At 43.2% G+C, this 21,944-nt stretch overlaps 1 protein-coding gene, 1 long non-coding RNA gene and 1 pseudogene across 4 annotated transcripts in view; 1 reads left to right on the forward strand and 2 right to left on the reverse strand.

Annotated features, from left to right (window-relative positions):
• Positions 1–734, reverse strand: part of LOC109968871 (protein FAM131B-like) — a 48,928-nt gene extending 48,194 nt beyond the window's left edge. For 2 of the 3 annotated variants that reach the window (XM_020615426.1, XM_020615424.1), the window contains exon 1: positions 478–733. In XM_020615426.1, the coding sequence (XP_020471082.1) occupies positions 478–505 (28 nt within the window). In that variant the 5' untranslated portion in view covers positions 506–733. Of the gene's footprint in view, positions 1–477 lie in introns of all 3 variants that reach the window. The other variant, XM_020615423.1, reaches the window with a different exon arrangement.
• A 7,217-nt stretch (positions 735–7,951) lies between these two features.
• On the reverse strand, positions 7,952–13,990 carry LOC109968881 (uncharacterized). Its single transcript, XR_002276195.1, has 3 exons — positions 13,830–13,990; positions 12,549–13,688; positions 7,952–8,191 (listed from the first exon to the last, which is right to left on the reverse strand). It is a non-coding gene; the product is annotated as an uncharacterized LOC109968881 (long non-coding RNA).
• A 56-nt stretch (positions 13,991–14,046) lies between these two features.
• On the forward strand, positions 14,047–21,279 carry LOC109968880 (glyceraldehyde-3-phosphate dehydrogenase-like; annotated as a pseudogene).
• Positions 21,280–21,944: the final 665 nt, after the last annotated feature.

Here is a 21,944-nt window from a genome sequence, read left to right on the forward strand (position 1 = left end):
CCCCCCCTCTCTCTTTCTCTCTCCCTCTCTGACACACACACACACACACTGCAGGTCTGGTGTCGTCCATGTGGAGACCCAAACGTCAAGCCGCATCTTATTCCGCTCCCATCCCTCCTGCTGCCTGTCTGTCCCGCCTCTCCCCTCCGCGTCTCCGCTCCAACACACCCATACACTCAAAAACACACCACGATGCTACAGTAATCCCTATAGTAAACTGTACCGAGGCTTCACCCGACAAATGTGACCGAAAAGAGCAGAAAACCACCGGATGCTACAATAATCCCTATAGTAAACTGTACCGACGCTTCACCCGACAAAGGCTCCTTATGTGACCGAAAAGAGCAGAAAACCACCTCTGAAGCGCCGCAACTCTCTGCTGGATTATTAAACTATTAAGGGAATATCATTCCTTTATATGTTCATTCTCCCCGTCCATCCCTCCACATGGCAGAATATAAAGCGAGCTGTTCTTACTGATCGTCCGGGATCCTATGCAGCCCATGTCGTCTTACAGAGGCTCGTACAGCTCGGGGAACATAAAATCCATCCGTCCAGCGGGCATCTCTCCACGGATCTCTCTTTCTGCGCGCTTTCCTCTCTCCTCCTCCTCCTCTTCTTCTCTCCCTTTCTCCTCTTCGCCGTCCTCCTGTCCTCCCTGTGTGAGAAAACGGCTGGGTGTGTATGTGTGTGTCATCCGCGTCGCCTCCTCCCTCTCTCTGCCGTACCGTCGTCACACACTCCTGTTTACTCCAGTCATTGTTGATGTCGCTCTGCCTCTCTCTCGTTTTGTGGCTCGAGCACACGGACACACGTGCACGAAAACAGTCTTAAAGACGAGCTGTCAAAGGTAGATGCACGCAGACTGAGTCGTTAACAGGAATAATTCATGAAGAAACAGCTCAGCGTCTCACAGTTAAGCTTATAGTGTTATAGTGTTCACTTTTACTGTTATATTGACAGGTTCTATTATTTTGTCCACCTCGTTTATATATGCTAAATAACAGACACACTTTCTGTATAACACAGCAGCAACACAAACTACATGGTGACCACACAGGCACTCAACATGTCTCCAAAACTGTTTTAACACAAACTAAACACTATTTCATTCATGGAGGAGGATTTACTGTTGCATTAGATTGACTTAGTTTTAGCTTGGTGTACCTAAAATACTGGCATGTCGTTGTATATCCCCATGTGTAGTTGTTTTCTCCAAAACACAATTTACAGCCAAACAAACAAAAACGTGTTATGAAAATGAAGAACGTTGATAATAAAAGAGAAATGAAGACTGATTGTGCATCCGGTTCCTCCAGGTATGTAAAAAAAGTGTAGTTATAGTGGTTTCATTGCTACTGGTCTACATCCATAGCTGCAGGTTATGTGCACGTCTGTGTGATGCTGTGTCCAGTTCCTGTCTGCACACTGCCTACCTGCCCGGTGTCCTGTGGTTTGTGCATCTTATTTGTTTCTGGAGCAAAGGTGATGGCAAAAAAGTATTTAAAAGACTCTGCCAACCACTGCCCATGTGACCCAAACCTCACAAAAGTTCCTGCCCGAACACATTGATGAAATTTGCTAAGTTAAAACAAACCAAAGCTGTGAAGTTGTTGCTTTATTATGCTGCTACAAGACTGTGAACATCTTGTCAGCAGCGCGTTGTATGAATATTATATTATACATGAGTCCAAAATGGCAGCTGTGGAGAGAAAGCTCCAGGGTTTAATGCCAAGAAGCTGACACTGAAGCTGTTAATGTTTTACTGGTGACTCGGTTGCTTGTAAAGTTGGTGTCAGACATTTTTCCACAGCTGTCAGTCATATTAAACTTGTTCTAACACATGGCTCAGCTCCGACAGCGACACGCTGACCCTATCATTGGCTCTCAGACACTGATGAACTGCTTGTATCATCTTTATGTTCATCATTGCTGGACAATCTGAAGCTTTTATTCCACTCGAGTAAAAAGTGAGCAAGTGTTGATATGATCAATATCTGATGCGTGTAATATGTGGCACACTTGAGTCTGCAGCTGGTCTTCCCCCTCTCTCTCCCCTCTCCTCTGTCTCTCTCAAACAATGCAGCACAGCTGTTCTCCTCCAGACATCTCTGCCCTCGCCTCCTCCCTGTCTCCCCCTCCTCACTCTAACACACTATGAATATGAAAACACAGTGATTCAGCTGTGGAGTGCGGGCAGGGAAGGACAGCCGCTCCCAACTCTGTTAGCTCCATCTCCACCTCGGTACCAGCTCTGAGCTGTCCTCTTCCAGCCCACCCTGCTGCAGAGACGCGCTGATGACTTTTACTCTGTTTAAAGGAAAATGTGAAGTATCTTACACATTTGGAAAGAACTCATTTAAACTTTATATAGCTCATAATTTTAATCTTCTGCAAATTCAACAGGTTTGTGCCATAGGTGTTTTGTTCTCTGATGGCCCTTGGAAGGAGGCTAGTCCAAGCATGAAAATGACTCATTCCCCTTTATTACACTCTTGTTGTAGTTTTGACCATCTTGGCTAAGGCTGCCTGTTTAGACCATTTCTTTTGATGCCTGCAAAGGTCCACCAGAGTTTTTCTGACATAACCAAGACAGCATGGAGGAACCTTGGTTTCCACACATTTATCATGAACCATGGCATGTTCCTAATCATAGTCATTCACATAAGATACATAGACCATATTTTGATAGTGTTGCTGTGGAAATAAGTTGAAAGAACTTTTACTTTTGTCTAAAAAAGTAGAAATAGTTTGAGTTAAGTAAAATCCAACATGTAGTGTACATGATGTGATAGCTATGGATCCGATGACAGCAGGGGGCCCTAGTCAGTCACTGTCTGTCTGGAAGCCTCCATACTGTGTTGGTTTCATCTGCACCTTCCTTTCTCCTCCATAGAAGTTTGATGATTGTTTTCAAGCTGTCTGATGGGCTGACATCTTATTTCTCACCATATCAGTGCCTTGTCTCTCATTACCACTGCAGTGGAAAGTCTGCATCCAGCTGACTTGTCACCCTGTGTCACAGTACAATCATAATGATGTCACACTTGCATAATACGGTGCCTATGTGGCTGGTGTAATTCATGCAATCACTGATTTGTATATTTGATACATAACATATTTGGTCTCCTGGAGATTAATTGTGTGAGTGTGTGCATCTAAAATAATGAGGTGCCTTGTTATTTCTGCAGAAGCCCAATGTTTCAAGCTGATATTAGACACAGAATGTGGCTAGAAAGAGAGAGACACTAACTGAAGGTCAAAGACTATTGAGTTCGCAAAGTGATTATTTTCATTACGCCTCCTCTTCTTTGAGGAAATACTGCCAACAGAGTGAATCGTGTGAGTTGTGTGAAGAGAAATGAGGATAAACTGTAGCTACATCTGGAGGTCGTTCTGTGAGAAAGAGGACGGCTGCAAGCTTTTACACAGGGGAAAGCCAGAGACAGATGAGTGAGATAAGGAACAGGAGAAAGAGAGACGGGAGGTCCACTAGGTAGGAGGCTTTGCTTAGGCAATAAAGGGATCAGTACTGCTAAGACATGTTGGGCCGAGTCCTCTGTTAATATGCCTGGTAGGGAAATGCCATGACAGCTGTGTTGAACCAGGCCTGTTGCTGTGGCAGCTCTTCAGCGAGACTTTTAATTAGAACTGGCCCATCAGACCAGGCACTATGATTCTCATAACACGGTGCCAAAATGTGTCATCTATCCTCTGTCGTCAGGGTTGTACCAGCACCGTCTGGAGGTGTGACAGATTTACAGCGCTCTCTGAGATCCCGACGTCATCGAATGGAGACACAACCAGTCTAATTACTTATTGGTAGTTACATAACTGATCTCAACACACACACAAGTCAGAAATCAGGATTGAGCTACACAGCAGCAGGTGGATGTTGAACTCGCATCAACCAACTGGCTGAAATCAGATATACCTCCACTGCAGAAGCCATTATTTATGAACAGATGTTATATTTTTCAAACAGCAGATAGTCTCATATTCAGTATCTGTCTGCCTTTCAGTCTCTTTGTCTTTGCTTTGAGCACCCAGTCAAATAAACATTCAGCAGAAATAGCTGCAAGCGGTTTGGTGGATCCCCGACCTTGTGATGCTCAAGCTTTCCCCGCCGGCTCCGGCTGACGCCTGAGATGTTGACAGCAGGCCGCAGTCATGAATGCCAACATCTCTGCTGCTGCTCCCTGTAAATGTAGTTTTGCTGTTTTTAGTATTTCCTTTACCTGTTACAGATACATGAGCTAGGATGCAAACATCCAGTATTGTGATTATAAATGCAGCAGCGATGTGGTTAAACAGTAAGGCCAGTGCTTCTGCACAATTTACCACATGGAAGGAGAAACGAGTCATCGTAGCATCCATGCTGTGAACTGAAGAGCAGAAACCTGACTATAGTAGTCAAAGCACGTTTAGTTATATGACACATTTTCATAAACAAATGTGATTCAAAGTGCTTAACACAATGCGCACAAATAGATAAAACATTAAAAAGCAAATTAAAAGCAACAATTACATGACAGCACAAAGTAGCAGCATGCAAGTGTAGATGCCCGGTCCTTTAGGTCAGCTGTGGCAGACTGTGGATACTCCGTGTTCTCCTTATACCTTGTATCTTTACTTCAGTCTTCTCAAGACTAAACATTTCCCAGCCAAGACCAAGCAAATCAAATTGTATCAACCAGAGTGAAAACTGCAAATTTAGTGTTTAGATAAACATGTATCTTTATGTGGTTCATTGGAAGCTTTAGACATATTTTTAATATTTGGAATTGTAGGGCTGAAGGCATGATGTTGAAATCAATGTGATTGTTTGACCAGCACTTATAGAATGAAAAAATAATAATGATCCAATGTTGGCACCACCCAGTGGTGGTATCACAAGGACATTATGAGTTTCATAAGTGAACATTAAATGTCTCATTTCCCAAGTAGCATCGACCATTTCTTTGCTGAAAAGTAGAAGTGTTGGTCTCGAGATGTTTTCCTTTGCATCACATGGCCACATGCAAAACCTGCAGTTCAAAAACCAAGCACATATTCAGTCAGCGCTCTTGAAAGCACTCGCACCTTCTGTACCTGGCATTAGAGAGCAGGTCACAACCGAACAAAAGCCAAATTGATTTGTCGAAGACAGAGTGAGTCGGTTCACTTTTGGCTTAAGATTTCAGAGTCAGCTGGAATTGCAGCTTCGCGGTTGTATGCCCTGATTTTTGACCTTTATCTTTGAGTCTACGTGGACAGTTGTGCTAAATTAGAGTAAATTCCCTCAAGGTGTCCCTGAGCTATTGTGTTCACAAGAACGGGACAGATGAACAATCTGAAAACCGCCAGTGCGGAGGCAAAATAAAATGAATGTATTGTATATTGTTATAAATAGATCTATTTGTTGTTTGTAAGTATCTGATGTTTCTGGGTGTAGAAAATATGTCACATATGAACTATAAAAATACAGTAACCAAAATGTTCACATTGCAGGTAAAAACACTCATGTGACAAGTCTGCAAACAGACAGCCGTCTCCATGACAACATCACATCCTGCATACACCAATGTGGCACAGACTGCTTCTTCAGAAAATGTCCCAAAAGCAGCACTTCACTCTGATCACAGTAAAAATGTTGACTCAGATTTACTAATTTAAAGTTGTCTTCAGGGAAGAGTGGGAGAGCATGTGGGCGCTTTTTGGTGAAAGTAGATGGAGTGGGGTAATGGAGAAAAGGGGATGGGAATTAGAGAGGAAGGAAGAAACCGAGAAAAAGCAAGAGGGAGGTAAAACCCAAGCAACCGTGGATGCTTTCCAAATAAAACTTGCCCGAGAGAGTGAAGAGATGGGGGGATGAAGAGGCAGGGAGGCGGAGGAGGGTAACGTCTATGAGTCATGCTGAGAGATGAGGACAAAGACTTCAAGCAGGGAAAATTTATGGGGAATATGAGCTTCTGTAGGAATAAAAAACTTGAGCTGGAGAGGAAGGAGGGATGAGGACAAGAGGTTTATTAGTGGTCTGGCTGAAAGTGGAGAAGGAAGGACAAGAAAGAGGAAAAGGAGCTGGAGGATGAGGGATGATGGGGGGTTTGGTGAGAAGGAGCGAGGGGAACGGGGTGATGAACAGAAGGAGAAATATTATATGTCTGAAGACAGGCACAGCTTACTATTCATAGTCTGTGTGTTGCTGTTTGTGTGCATGCGTAATTATACAGCTGGTTGGTTTTATATTCGTGAGGGGACGTATGAGGACAAACAAGAATAATAAAAGGCCCCTCAGTGGACACTAGTTGTTGAATTGCTTTTTAGTTGCAAAACAGAATGAAAATGTAACCTTTGTGTTGAAGCTCTGTCCAATTCCTTGTCCTTCTGTCCTGCTGCAGGCAAGACATCCTCACAAAGACAGAAACCTGAGGAAAACCACCCATCACTCAGCCTCATAGGACCCAGGTAAGGCTGTTGGTTTTTAAATATGTCTTCTAATTGTCAACAAATCCCCTGAAAAGACCAAACCAACCATGCGTTACCTTCAGACTTCTCTGCACTGTGGCTCTCAGCTCCAGTCTCACTGACTCTTGAAGATGTAAATCTTTAATAGCTCATAAATACATGCTGTCATTAAAAATAAAAGGTTTGGTAACAGCGTAGAACAGTAAAGTAAGTAAGTAAGGTTTATTTATATAGCACCTTTCACAGATAAAATCACAAAGTGCTTCACAAAGTCAGCAATGCAGAATGCAAAACAACAATATGCCAACAACACCAACAGATAATATATAAAAACTATGATAAAAATAAAGTAAAACATAACTATCAGATCAACTACAAGCCTGACTAAACAAATGTGTCTTCAGCTGCTTCTTAAAACCACCACCAGATTCGGCCATACGAAGTGACAGGGGGAAAGCAACGCAAGCAAGAGGGAGGTAAAACCCAAGCAACCGTGGATGCTTTCCAAATAAAACTTGCCCGAGAGAGTGAAGAGATGGGGGGATGAAGAGGCAGGGAGGCGGAGGGGGGGAACGTCTATGAGTCATGCTGAGAGATGAGGACAAAGACTTCAAGCAGGGAAAATTTATGGGGAATATGAGCTTCTGTAGGAATAAAAAACTTGAGCTGGAGAGGAAGGAGGGATGAGGACAAGAGGTTTATTAGTGGTCTGGCTGAAAGTGGAGAAGGAAGGACAAGAAAGAGGAAAAGGAGCTGGAGGATGAGGGATGATGGGGGGTTTGGTGAGAAGGAGCGAGGGGAACGGGGTGATGAACAGAAGGAGAAATATTATATGTCTGAAGACAGGCACAGCTTACTATTCATAGTCTGTGTGTTGCTGTTTGTGTGCATGCGTAATTATACAGCTGGTTGGTTTTATATTCGTGAGGGGACGTATGAGGACAAACAAGAATAATAAAAGGCCCCTCAGTGGACACTAGTTGTTGAATTGCTTTTTAGTTGCAAAACAGAATGAAAATGTAACCTTTGTGTTGAAGCTCTGTCCAATTCCTTGTCCTTCTGTCCTGCTGCAGGCAAGACATCCTCACAAAGACAGAAACCTGAGGAAAACCACCCATCACTCAGCCTCATAGGACCCAGGTAAGGCTGTTGGTTTTTAAATATGTCTTCTAATTGTCAACAAATCCCCTGAAAAGACCAAACCAACCATGCGTTACCTTCAGACTTCTCTGCACTGTGGCTCTCAGCTCCAGTCTCACTGACTCTTGAAGATGTAAATCTTTAATAGCTCATAAATACATGCTGTCATTAAAAATAAAAGGTTTGGTAACAGCGTAGAACAGTAAAGTAAGTAAGTAAGGTTTATTTATATAGCACCTTTCACAGATAAAATCACAAAGTGCTTCACAAAGTCAGCAATGCAGAATGCAAAACAACAATATGCCAACAACACCAACAGATAATATATAAAAACTATGATAAAAATAAAGTAAAACATAACTATCAGATCAACTACAAGCCTGACTAAACAAATGTGTCTTCAGCTGCTTCTTAAAACCACCAACAGATTCGGCCATACGCAGTGACAGGGGAAACGCAACGCACAGTCTAGGAGCCACAGCCTGAAAAGACAGGTCCCCCTGTGCCGAAAACTCTAAACAAAAGCAGCAGTGCTGCTGCCTGCTGGGTAATCTTGTCCTTGGCAGCTGGAGTGGAGGACTCGCTCCTTAACTGGTCATTTCATCTGCAGAGAAAGGGTGAGCCGAAGGGACAGACACAGACATGTTATAAAATTTAATGTATGTATTGGTACGGCTGTACAGTACATCACAGTTACATCTGATGGTGACAACACAGGGCATTCAGATGTGTTAGGATCTAAAGGTGGCATGTTGACTTCAGTAATATCAGCAACCAAGGAGCAGTTGTCACTTGTTTTTGAGTCTCACAGCAAGAAGGTTCCGGGTTCGAGCCCCAGCACCTTTCTGTGTGGAGTTTGCATGTTCTCCTTGTTGATTGATTGACTGGTAACTCTAAATTGCCTGTAGAAGTGAGTGTGAGTGTGTGTTTGTGTCTAAGTGTCAGCCCTGTGATAGACTGGTGACCTGTCCAGGTTGGACCCCGACGTTCGCCCAATATCAGCTGGGATTGGCTCCAAACCCCCCGTGACCCTCAATAGGATAAACAGTATAGATGATGGATGGACCCTCTAGCAACTGAAATGAAATTAGCTCACGTAGCTTTAAAGCCACACTGCCAGCTGATGCTAGCACAGCTTCATTAAAAGCAGCGTGGAAGGGAGATCGATCTGCTTAGTTCAGAGCCAAATTTACACACACTGACTTTGGGGGAAGTTGAACAGATTTTTACTAGAATCAACTGATGGAATAATGAGGTGACTGTAGATATACAGTCATGTGAAAAAATTAGGACACCCTTTGAAAGCATGTGTATTTTGTAACATGTTTTAATATATGGTTATTTAATCTCAATTTTAACAATACAGAGAGATTCAAGTAATACAACTAAACAAGTAAAACTGAAGAAAAGTCTTTTCAAGATCTTCTGTAAATGTAATTCTACAAAAATGCCTATTCTAACTGAGGAAATTAAAAAATTAAAGCTGAAGCAGAACTGGACCATGCAACATGACAATGACCCAAAACGTACTAGTAAATCAACCAAAGACTGGCTGAAAAAGAAGAAATAGAGAGTCCTGGAATGGCAGAGTCAAAGTCCGGATCTGAATCCCATTGAGATGCTGTGGGGTGACTTGAAAAGGGCTGTACATGCAAGAAACCCCTCAAACATCTCACAGCTGAAACAATTCTGCATTGAGGAGTGGGGTAAAATTCCCTCAGACCGATGTCAGAGACTGGTAGATGGCTACAAGAACCGTTTTACTTGTTTAGTTGTATTACTTGAATCTCTCTGTATTGTTAAAATTGAGATTAAATAACCATATATTAAAACATGTTACAAAATACACATGCTTTGTAGTTTACTAACTCAAACACACGGACTGAAGTTGATCTTCAGTGTTGCTGGTTGTACAGAAGTAACTTTCCTTCACAGGCTGTTGCATTAGTTTGGCTTTCACACAAACACATGACACATTGGTACCGTGTTGTCTCACTGCAGCATCATGACATCGCTCAGTTACATACTAACACCACCCACATGCACACGGAGACAGAAAGTCCAGCAGCAGCTCATATGGGCTTCACAGAACTCACAGTAAATGTCATATTGATCGATCCCACACGAGTCTGGTCGAATCGATACCCTGTGTTTTCTGCTCACGGCGTTGTCCCACTGCTCGGCCCCCCCGCTACTGTGAAAAGGCCTCTGAAGCCACGTTTAGCTGCACATCAGGCTGCTGAGACCAAAACTAAGAAGCACTGAGGCTTGAGTTCACTGCCTCTGTGTAATGGTTTGAACAGGGTAGAAACCTGCTCGGCTTTGACTGTTTCTCCATCGTTTCTTTGTAATGTGCCGTTTTTCTTTCTGTTTGATCTGTGACTGTGAGCACTGACTTTAAGCTTTAATAGAAGGTTTTCATTTCCAAAAATGAAAATCCTGGACTGTCTGATGTGTACAACTCCTCTGCGACTTTGCAGACGACCCCGAAGCCCTGCCTTTTAGGTGGGTGTGTTTTTCTTGCAGGTCTGAATGCTGCTGTAACTCCAGACACAGACACAGCCTCAGAACGACATTGGCTCTGCTCTCTACACACGTCCTCCTCACTTTCATCCTCACTTCGAGCTACAGAGGAGGAAGAGAAAGGTGAGGCAGCAGAAGTTGTCAGACAGCATGTGAAAATCAGGGTAAAAAGGTAAGATTCAACAACACCGTGGTTTCAAGTCTGTCTCTGAACAATAGTCAGGTTCTCATATGAAGACTAAAATAGATTTTTGCTCACTGTTATCATTTCTCATGTTCATACTGGTCATTAAAGGATCCATTTGGCCCCAGCAGATAAACAATGAAGGTGACGAGCCCAGGTGACACGTACAGAGTGGCAGTGAGAAGTTGGCAGTGTGTGTGAGTAGATAACTGTGCGTGTGTGTGTTTCATGGTAATGATGTAAGTGAGACGCTTTGACTCCCTCCATGTGGTCTGAGAGCCCATCTGTCCTCCTGTCTCTCTGTTGGTCAGGACTCATCAGTCAGGTTTACAGGAGTCAATGCGGAGAAATGATTCCATAGATGCTTGAGAGGATGAGTAAACATACGAAGGTTGTTGCTCCTGCAAAAATCTGTATGGTATTAAGTCAATTCTGTCTGTGAGTCTTAAACCAAGTCAAGTGAAATGTATTTAAAGAGCATATTTAAAAAATAATGAAAACATTTCAAAAGATGATCAAAGTGCTCTACAGATGTTGAAAGTGAATATACATAGGCAAATAACTGGTAAGACAGAAAATTAAAGGAATCATGGGCGTATTAATAATAACAGGGACTCGGAAGCAGCTGTAGAAAGATAGGACCCCTCTTTTTGATCATTCACCATCAAACATGCCCAAATGGAAAAAATGCCAGTGCAATGATTCAGATGCTTTCAGGAATTTCACAGAAGTGAAACAAGAAATATATTTTAAAAAAGTCTTCTGATGCATTTCAGAAGCTTTCAGAATTAAAATCCAGACAGACACGTTTTTTAAACTACTTTCTTTCCTGCAGACTTTCTCCCCACAGAGCATCTGTCTTCAGCATCAGATGGTAAGAAGCGTCTCTGTCCTCTTTTTACCACGTTGAATTAAATCATGAACAAAAGTTAAAATTAAATTGCCTGATAACCTCATGTAACCTAAGAGTGTCAGCCACTTAATACAGGAGAGCAGAATTACTGAATGAAAAGATAGACGAGGTCAAAAGACAAATTAATCGGTGAAAGAAGAAAGGATTTGTGAGGTGATGCAAAATCACCCCAAACAAGTTTTATGAGAAAATGTCCAAACCAAGAACAGTATTTGCCAGTGTAGTATGACTTCTTAAAGCTGCTCTACTTGATTTCTTTTCAGTCTAGACTCAAAACAAACTAATGCTCCTCACCGCTCTTTGCACCATCCATCAGATTCTGTTTCCCCAAAGACTAGAATAGAACCAGCTATACAACATGAAGCCTCCAGTCTGATGCTAGCGTGTCCGTCCAGAACACTGGTTACTGCTAATGTGACAGTGTGATGTTACACAAAGCTCAAATTTCCAAAATTATATTAATTCAGTCTCAGCCTCCTCTAAACTATTTTCTGATGTCCATCTACAGTAGTCAATAATGTTAGTCAAAATAAGATCTGTATTACTCAAAAACTCACTTTAATCCCTGTCACATACCCCAGTACCTTTTGTTTTACATTCCAATAAGCAGACTGCTTCATGCAACGACATGTACAACATGCATACGTCCGCACCGTGGTGTACAACATGCATACGTCCGCACCGTGGTGTACGAGCCCTGACCACTATGCCTCCACTTCTATTTTGTCTTGACATGACATTCTGGATTAGAACAACAAATCAATTCATTTCCAGCTATTATCAGTTTAAATTTATCCACTGCCAAACACAGGAGCTAAAACTCGAATGTGTGAGTTTACTGGGGCACAGCAGATCAATACCGGGGCAGGTGCCACAGTGAAAGGGGTCTAAGGACGTGATGATGTTAACCCTGGTTGCTTTCTTTGTCCCACTCTCTCTGTGTAAAACATGCCACCTCTTCGCTCTGGCAGCTGCTGGTTCAGACTTTTAGCCAGCCAGAGCTCCTCTGTGGCTGTCTGGCATGACTACTGGTGGCTAGGTGGCAGGCGGGGCTAATTTACAGACCGTACTTTGACAACACAGGGTGGAGAAGCTGGAAGAACAACAGGAGGCTGTAGTGGAGGGTCATGGAGGGCGGGATGTAGCTGAGAGACACCACATCCTGTCCCACTGTCACTGGGTTTATCAGACACTGTGGGGGATCCAGTTAATGCATCTTTAACTATGAGGTTATTTAAAACAATTAATTACTTGTTTATCCAAGTAAATAATTCTGCAAATATACAATGAATTATGAATGAACCCCCCTTCAACAGCAGCATCTCATTTACCTCTCCTCACCTGGTTTCCTGCCAGTTATCCCAGCATCTTCCCTGCAGAGCTGATTAGACGCCCCGTCCTGTAGCAGAGGACAAAACAAGGACGACCTGCTCTCTGCCTCCCCACACAGCTCTCTGACTTAGTCGGTCTGTCTGGGGCAGCAGCTGCAGCTGGATGAAGACGGATGGTCTAATCCTGCGAGGAGGAGGTGGGTTAAAATGGCGGCCTGGAGGTGGTAGTCACACTGGGCTTTTTCTAATGAAATAATCACAACCCATGTTGTGATCTGGAAGTCAGCTTTTGTTTATTTCCCTTCTGTTCACATTTGACCTCCGGTGCGCTTCTTCTTTAAATGTTGGTTGGTTTGACCACTGAAGACTAAAGTCGACTCTGCTGGCATCATATAGTAGCACAACCATCACTTAACATGCCCAAGCAAACTACATGAGGAGTTAAAATATCCTCCGTAGTCACCGTCTGACAGCATCGGACCGACACTCATCTTCAGCCATGTCTTCACAATGGCCTTAAAGGATTGGTTCATATGTTTTCATGTCTTTCTTATACCACTTTCATGTGTTTCTGGAAATCTAAACTCAAAGGTCCACTTATTAGTTTTTCTGAGATATGAGCTGCATCATGTTTTTTTTTCAGCCTCAGGGGTCGTCATGTCACTGAAGTATGGAACTTGTTTACATGATAAGAAGTTTCTGGCGGGGGGAGACGGTGTCTTCTGTCTGTTCAGGACAACGATCGTTCTCCAGCCACCCCTGACTCCCAGCGTGACCTCTGACCTCTCACAGTTGATGCTGTGTTCAGTTTTGGTTTGTCGTTTGATTATTTTGTCACACATACTGGTTCTATAAGTGCAGTATGAATGTCCATGCTCAGATGATGATGATGGTTTGTCTCCTGTTGCCTCAGCGTGTTTTCACTAGAGGGAGCCACACAGGAGATAAAGAGGAAGCTCTGTGCCTGAAGCTCCATTTGTTCAACTGGGCTCTAAAGGTTTTTCTCTTATATATCAGTCACTGAAGGCAGAGAAGTGTGGATCTCCTCCTGCACCTCCTCTGTCCTCTGTGTCTTCTGTCTGTATCCTTGAGGTTGTGAGATCCAGTCAGGCTTCTTTATTTGTGTGGCTTGGTTTGATTTGTGTGGAGCCTGAACCAAGTAAAAAGAGGAATTTTAAAACTCCATTTTTGTTATTGAACTAACACTATAATTTTCCAGTTAGGGTTCCTGACTGTAGCAACATTTGTATAAATGAATATTAACCAGTTCATTGGTATTAATGAGAACCACCTGTAGTGTGTTGGTACGTCAGCGCTGTCCCGTTGCAACCAGATTGTGCATCCACAGTCCACCGTGGAATAAAATAAATGAGGCACTCAGAGTGGTGAAACTGGAGGTCAGGTAGGGTGAGGTCTTTTCTATCACCTCGTCATCTCTCAGCTGGTGTAAAACGCCTGTAAACCTCTTGACGGCAGCGACCATGATCCTCTGACGGGGGTGGGTCCGGCAGCGCACAGTGACGCATCAGCCCTCCGCGCTCTCATTTGGTCACTTGGAAGAGGACTAAAGGTTGAGTGTCTAACGGTATGTTTTAATTTTTCGTTATGAGTCAGACTGATCTTGTTCGTACAGTGCAATTTTAAAAGGTTGGTTCCGTTTTTTTTCTGAGCCGCAGGTGGAAAATCGTCCGGTTGTTGTTGCAGTGGTTTGCTCCTCTTGCAGTTGGTTCTTCTCTTGTAATTTAGCTGACGTGGTTTCCTGGATCAGCTGCCTACTCCTCTTAAAACGTCAGGATTAAATTGATGTGTGAATGAAATTAATTTGTTTAATGTGTAGAAGATTGTGTTTGTTCAAAACTTTTTCTCTTACAGCCAGGACTAGAACATATCAGACAAAATGGTGGACAAATTGGAATCAACGGGTGGGTTGATGGTGTGGACGCACGCATAAAGCTTCCATTAGAGTTGATATAGCTGCTGTAACATTACAGAGCTCCAACTTAAACTGTTTTAAGTATTGATTGTTCTGCCGATTTATTTTAATGAGACCAAAGAGATGCTTTAAACTGCCCAAAAGTCAAAGCAGAAGCTTCTGGCACAACTTCAACTACTGCCAACTGTAAAATAAAAATGGGTAAACAAAACATACATGTTGGCCAATAAAAAAAAAAATCCACTTAAATCCACTTGTCATATGGTTAGGGGCCAAACACATTCTGAAATTGGTAAACGACAAAAGGTGTGTCTAGTTATTGACACAGGTGACACCACAGTTGATCAGCATGTGAGAATGTACATAGCTGGTGGACCCCCAGCTCTAATGGCAAGTGTTCACCAATTTGGATGTGTTTTAGACTTGTAAATGGGGCTGCAGCTTTTCTACATCCACAATACTTACATGACTTTATGCTTTTAGCAGGCTCTGACAAAGGCTGAAACATGTTGTTTTATGCACTGTAAGTGTTGCTGGAGTTTTGACGTCAGCAGTCAAAAACTCAAATATATTTTACTTTCATACAGAACATAGTCAACAGATTTTCACATTGGAGAAGCAGGAACTAGCAAATATCTGGCAGTTTGCAGTGGTTATGTTTTGGCTCAGTGGCTGAGTGCTCGCCTCCTCTCTCCTCATGACCTGCAGTGTTACTGTGACCTCTGACTATCTGAGAGGAATCTAAACAGCATGAGGTGATCCACTGAGGAGAGAGGAGCCCTGAAGTAAATGGAAGTCAGGTGTTTAGCTGTCATGAACCAAAAGACAGAAAAGTTCCTCCTTTGAGAGCTGATATAAACATTAGTGCTGGAAGAGCAAATTGGCAGTGATTGTGATGATAATTAAGTCAAATTTTCCCCACACAAACATTTTTCTCCCAGCTCGTTTTTGTTTCTTTTATGTGGTGAAATGAGTTTTTAATTCACCGTGGGCTCCAGAAATTTATGGTGGGTAATTTTTAGTGTTATGTGACATTTTGTGGTCTAATTGCACAATTGAGTTAATCAAGAAAATCCACAGATCCAGCAGAAATGAAAGTAAGCTTGTGAGAAACAACAGTATGGTGTATTAAAATGTTGACCTAGGGGGAAGCTCACTGAGATTATGCCAATGTAAAAGAAACAGATGCCCTTGAGAAAAATGCTGACCCCACATAGCTCCTGATGTGTGCATGGGGAATAAAATGTTCGCTCTGGACAAATGAATGTGACATAAATATACATTCTGACAATCTTATCCAGTCATTTACCTTTGAACCTTTTTCCTCCAACTACAGTAAATGCTGTCCGTGATGGTACTGGACTCTGGACTGGACCTGTCTATTATCTGGTTATTTATAGTGCGCTGGCATCAGGGTCGCCAGCCCCTCGTCCTCCACACCCTTCAGATTCCTCTATTGCTGCTCTCCACAGCTGTCGCATTCCCTTTATTCTCTCCTCATCTATTTTTAACCCTCTACCCTTTCTGCTGAACATCAGATTATCTGGTTTGTGGATGCTGCTCAGGCTTGAAGATCACCTGTGAAGCAGCTGTTGGAGACTGGATCCCGGTGCTGGACCAACGGCATCACTGAGCCGAAACGGAGGATGGGGTCTGCATGGTTCAGTGCATGTTGTAGGAGAGATCGTCTCCATGTGGCGGCTGCAGTCTTGTTTGTGCGCTCATAACGGTGAAATCAAGTCCATCTCAGGCAGTCCCAACTGTTTGTTGTATGGACAAACATGCATGTTTCCCCCAGCTGAACTTTACTGACATGGCAAATCTGCTCTGTATTTTTGACTCAGCTTATTTGTTGGGTGATTATGGAATTTTTTTCACTTATTAAATGAACATTTTCAAGGTTTTGAACAGTCCCTTTATTCCACACTGCTTTAAATTCCATTGTGGACTCAGACGGTTCTCTTGCACTGCAGTAGATCCATGTTTTGGGTCCTCACTGCACTCCTGAGGTTTTCTTGTATCTGCAAGGTCACACCGTCCTCTTTCCGCTCCCTATCTCTGTAATCTCAAGCTAAACTGAGGTTCACAGGATCACCTGCCTGCCTTTTATCTCATTTTTCTCCCAGATGATCACACAATATTAAAGTCCTCCAGCAGTGTTCTGCTGCTTGACCTGCTGTGACGGCAGCCATACAAGGCGTAAACAGACTCGCGGCTGTGGGTCTAGCTTCAGTCAAGGTTGGCAGGCCCTGGGGGGCCCGGCTGTCTTCCACAGGGACTCTTCTTGGAGTTGTGGTGTCACCTGGTGGTCGGAGGGAAAACGTGATGTGGATGCAGAAGTTTTGGGTTTCGTAGAAGGAAAGTTGTTAATTTTGGACAACCTTGACAACTTTACCAACTAGACGGTGGTAAACATCAAGCTGTCAAAGTAAAGCAGACAACTTCATCAAAAGATACTTGGACTAATAAAAGGGCCTCAAGTTTATCCAATGTGAGACTTGCACTTTACTTTTCTCTCCACTCAGATTGTGAGGAAGGTAAAATGTTCATCTTCAAAATATCTAAAATGGTTAATTGTATTTTTTTTTCTTCAATTTCAACTTGGAAAAAGTTTCTTTTGTAATCCAAGTTTAGAAACAGGACAACAGTGGTTAAATTTAGTTTATAAATTGGAAGTAGCTTACGTGCACTTAGTTTCACATCGGCTGCACTGAGGACAGACCTTAGTGATGGCAAATGATGTACGGCAGAGGCAGGGGCTGTGTATAAAGGGTGGGTGTGATTATTTGTGCTATGAAATGGTGGAGAGGATGATTATGGGAGAGGCAGTGAAACTTGGCCACAGGGTGAGTGCAGAGGAGGTGAAGCGAAAAACTGGTTCAGACAATGCACACATCCTGTCCTGCCGTGGCCTCTGCCCTGTTCATGTCGCCAAGCTCCGCCCTCAGTCGAGACAGATGCAGATCTGAAATTGAATGTATGTAGGCTATGTGGATTTCATTTTATAAATGAACAATCAGCTAATGGCCATTTGTGTCGCGTTACTATCAAAATGATAGTAACCTCCCCCACCCAAATTTCTAAATGCCTATTGGGAAGCAGTTTTCATTTCAAAACAAATCCACTGGCTTCCTAGTACACAGACCTTTTATACACTGACCCCGCTGGGATCTAATTTAGTTTCTCTATATTCTCGCTGTCATGTTTCAGATTCGGACGCATCAGCCGTTTAGTGACCCGTGCTGCTATTACAAGTGGCAACGTCAAGGTGGCCGCCATCAATGACCCCTTTATCGACCTGGACCACATGGTGAGGACAAGGTGTATCTCAGGGAAAATAACTAACTTCATAAGTGGTTAATGGTTTTATAGGCGCAAATATTAAACTGCCAGGGGCTGCAGTTCTTAGTGGTATTGACACTTGTGAAATATGGGCAGAATGACATCTTAGTCAAAACTGAGTGTAGTATTAGTCTTTCAAACCATCTTTGGGTTATAAGGTGAAGTTCTGTAGCTGTAAACCTCCTGTGGAGACCTGACACTGTTCAGTGCAGCTACACTACGATGATGCATTTTCTGTAAGATGCAGGCAGTGCAGCCTTGATGTTCTTATCCTGTCTTCTTCCTGCAGGCCTATATGTTCAAACATGACTCCACTCATGGTATGTGGAAACATGAAGAGGTGAAGGCCGAGGATGGCAAGCTGGTTATCGGCAACATGCATATCATGGTCTCCCACGAGTATGAATACATGTGTTTAGAGTTTTCGGCACTCTTGGTCTGAATTCAGTACAGTCCTGATGTCTAAACCTCAATGTGATGACGTGCAGGAAGGACCCCGCCAACATCAAATGGAGCGACGCCGGTGTTGACTAAGTGGTGGAGTCCACTGGCGTGTTCACCACCATCGAGCAGGCCTCTGTGAGTTTACAGCTGATTCACTAGAGTCAGAACTGGACTATTCAATCTGATTTTGACTTGTTTGTAAGTGAATAAAGGATCATAAATAGATGTCTGTTTTTTGGCCTTTACATCAGCCTCTTGTTCAATAGGACAAAAATGCATTTTAAAATCTAAACAGTTTAATTCTAGCTCAAGGAGGGAGCCACACATGACTAGAAAGGTTTCTAACTGCATCATTCCCCTTTGTGTAAAGGGCAGAAGTGATCACGTTTGTCGTTGCCTTTGGCCTTTTGTTGGTTTCTTTAGGCTCACCTGAAGGGTGGCGCTAAGAGGGTGGTGATCTCCTCTCCCAGTGCTGATGTCCCCACATTTGTTATGGGCGTCAACCACGACAAATCCATGAAGGTTGTCAGGTGAGTCTGGTGACACTGGCTCAGTGTCGCAGATGGTTTGATAAAGATGTAGCAGAAGAACTTAAATTTGGAGCAATTTCTTCAAACTACCTACAGTTTTAATCTTATTGATGATGCCCTCCATGTTGAACTGGTTAGAATGAGAAGTGAGACATCTGGACTGAAATGCAGCATGTCCAGTGTCCTGACCTCCAAGGACAGATGTTCACATCTGGACGCTGTTGCATGTTCTGCCAAAAAAAAAAAAAAAAAAAAAACCAAGCCAAGCCACGTCATACTCTACAATTTTGCTTTCTGACATGTATTACCTGCCCTGTCTCCATAGCAACGCTTCCTGCACAACCAACTGCCTGGCCCCCCCTCGCCAAGGTCATCAACGACAACTTTGGCATCATTGAAGGTTTCATGGTAAAGACTTCGGACACTTAACTGATTAAAATTACAGAGAGCAGAGCTCCCGCTTCATTTCCATTTTCAGATGAAGCACACGAAGAAAGGAGCATTGGAGCACAAAGCGAAGGCTGTGAATGGCACATTTGGTCTGATCGGAGTTGAAACAGAAGTGAAGCATGACTTTACAGTTCTAAGCAGAACAAGTTTTTTGACTAATCACTTCAGTGTTGGTCTCTTTGCTGATAATCTTTTGGTTGTTTGCCTTCTGTATTTCTTGGTATTTATCATATACTGTACTCTATTGCTTGAAGTAATGTGATCAGTTTTTGGGGCAGTAAGCATTTCCTACTCTGGATAATGTGATTTAACTGTCATGATGTTGAACACCATCTCAGATCTGTCTGTTCTTTCAGAGCACAGTCCATGCTGTCACCACCACCCAGAAGACTGTTGACTGTCCCTCTCGCAAGACGTGGAGGGATGGACGTGGTGCCACCCAGAACATCATCCCCACCTCCATCGGTGCTGCCAAAGCTGTAGGCAGGGTCATCCCTGAGCTCAGCGGGTAAGATTTTAACTTCCAATTTTATGTGCGTACCTGACTCCTTGGATCTATAGCAAGGACAGAGTGCAGTGGTGCTGTTTTATGAGACTGACCACTGAGTTTCTTGCCCAGGAGACAATTACAAAAAGATAACTTGGCTGTTAAGGGATGAAACAAAAGTTCTGATTTTACTTTGTCTGACTTGACTGTTTTGTTCTTACAGCAAACTGACCGCTATGGCTTTCCGTGTCCCCACCCCCAACGTGTCTGTTGTGGACCTGACCGTCTGTCTGGAGAAGCCTGTAAACATCTCAGAGCTTTATTTTGAAGCATTACTACTGTCACACAGCAGTTTAACTAGGAAGCTGTTTTACTTTAGAACCAGTATTTAGATGACGACCTGTTCCCCATCTTAGATTTGAAGTTCTAGTTTAACAGATCTCTCACTGCATGCTGTCATTTTCTTTATAGCACTTTAGTTTTCATACGTTCTCCATCTACAATTTTTTTTATTTTAACTAAAATGTCCTTTGTCCAGGCCAAGTACGATGACATCAAGGCTGCTGCTGAGGGACCGATGAAGGGAATTCTTGGTCATAGACCCCCCCCCCCCCCCCCCCCCCCCCCCCACCCCCCACATACACAACACTGTCATCCTGCATAATCATTTGATTTTGGTTTATTGGAGTGTGGAGTCATAACTGATCCACTAGGTGGCAGCACTTCACTGAATAAAATGGCAGTTCAATATATAAGGATAGGATAATAAGGATAATCCTTGTCTTACATCAGTGAAACTGTTTCTCACCTGCCAAATAAAGTTACTTAAATATCTGTTATACTCTCTCTGGGTAAAAAAGACAGTAGCATTAATCTAAACTATTTATTATGGCTGATACTGTCTCACATGTCTACAGCCTTGTATTGCTGAGCATGTAAACATTCTCTCTCTGCTCAGGTTGTGTCCACAGACTTCAATGGCGACCCTCGCTCCTCCATCTTTGATGCCAGCTCTGGCATTGCACTCAACGACAACTTTGTCAAACTGGTTTCGTGGTGAGTTAAATGTCAGGTGTAGCAGATTAAAGTCTGAATACAATTTAGGTAAAAACGTCAGAACTTTGACAGGTGTGGTACAGGTGACATGATATGGCTAAAATTAATGGATGAGAAATGGAATGCTTTCATAAATGTGTCCTTTTACTTATGCCAAAAATTAAACCATTTTGAAATGCACAAACTGATGAACAAAGCACAATTGCCATCCTTGCAGAGAAATAAAACTTATAATCAAATGCAAGCATATGAGACAAGTGCAGGACAATAAATACTGAGAAGAAAATTTATTAGACACTTGAAATTTAGACTGACGAACCAAAACAGCTTCTGCTTTAATAAATGTGCTGACACTGAGTCAACCACTTTATTAGATTAAAATTGTGACAAGTGCATAGGAGAATTGAATTTCTTATCTTGCACACTAATATTTTAATGTCTGTAGACCACTGGGAATTGTTGGTCCTTTTTTTCTGTGTTTTCACAAATACTCAGCAGTGAGTGTGCAATTATGCATGTGCAAAATTATTGCATGAGGTTACATGAGGTAGATCCTGAGTCAGCTGTTTAGGAGTCTGATAGCAGTCGGAAAGAAAGAGTTTTTCAGTCTAGAGGTCCTGCATTTCACAGCTCTAAGACTCCAACTGGAGGGTAGGGGTATGAACAGTCCGTGCCGGGGGTGGATGGGGTCACTGGGTGGACGCCCAGGTATTTGAAGCTGCTCACCCTTTCCACTTCAAGCCCCTGGATGAACAGTGGCCGATGAGTTCTCCTCTACTTCATGTCCACTATCATCTCCTTCGTCCTGTCCATGTTGAGGCTGAGATTATTGTCCTTGCACCATGACACCAGACTGGCCACCTCCCTCCTATAGGCTGCTTCGTCCTCGCCAGTGGTGCGACCTATCACTGCGGTGTCGTCCGCGAACTTTAGGATGATGTTGTCTTTGTGGGAGGCGACACAGTCGTGGGTGAACAGGGTGTAGAGGATGAGACTGAGGACACATCCCTGTGGGGTGCCAGTGTTTGTAACAATGCTGGCTGAGGTCCTATTGCCAATCCTGACAGTCTGGGGCCTGCCAGTCAAAGTCCAGGAGCCAGTCACAGAGGGTGGGGTGCAGACCCAGTGTGGATAGTTTGTGGGTGAGTTTGTGTGGGGCAACAA

This window comes from Monopterus albus, unplaced genomic scaffold (genome assembly GCF_001952655.1).
Source record: "Monopterus albus unplaced genomic scaffold, M_albus_1.0 scaffold165.1, whole genome shotgun sequence".
NCBI lineage: Eukaryota > Metazoa > Chordata > Actinopteri > Synbranchiformes > Synbranchidae > Monopterus > Monopterus albus.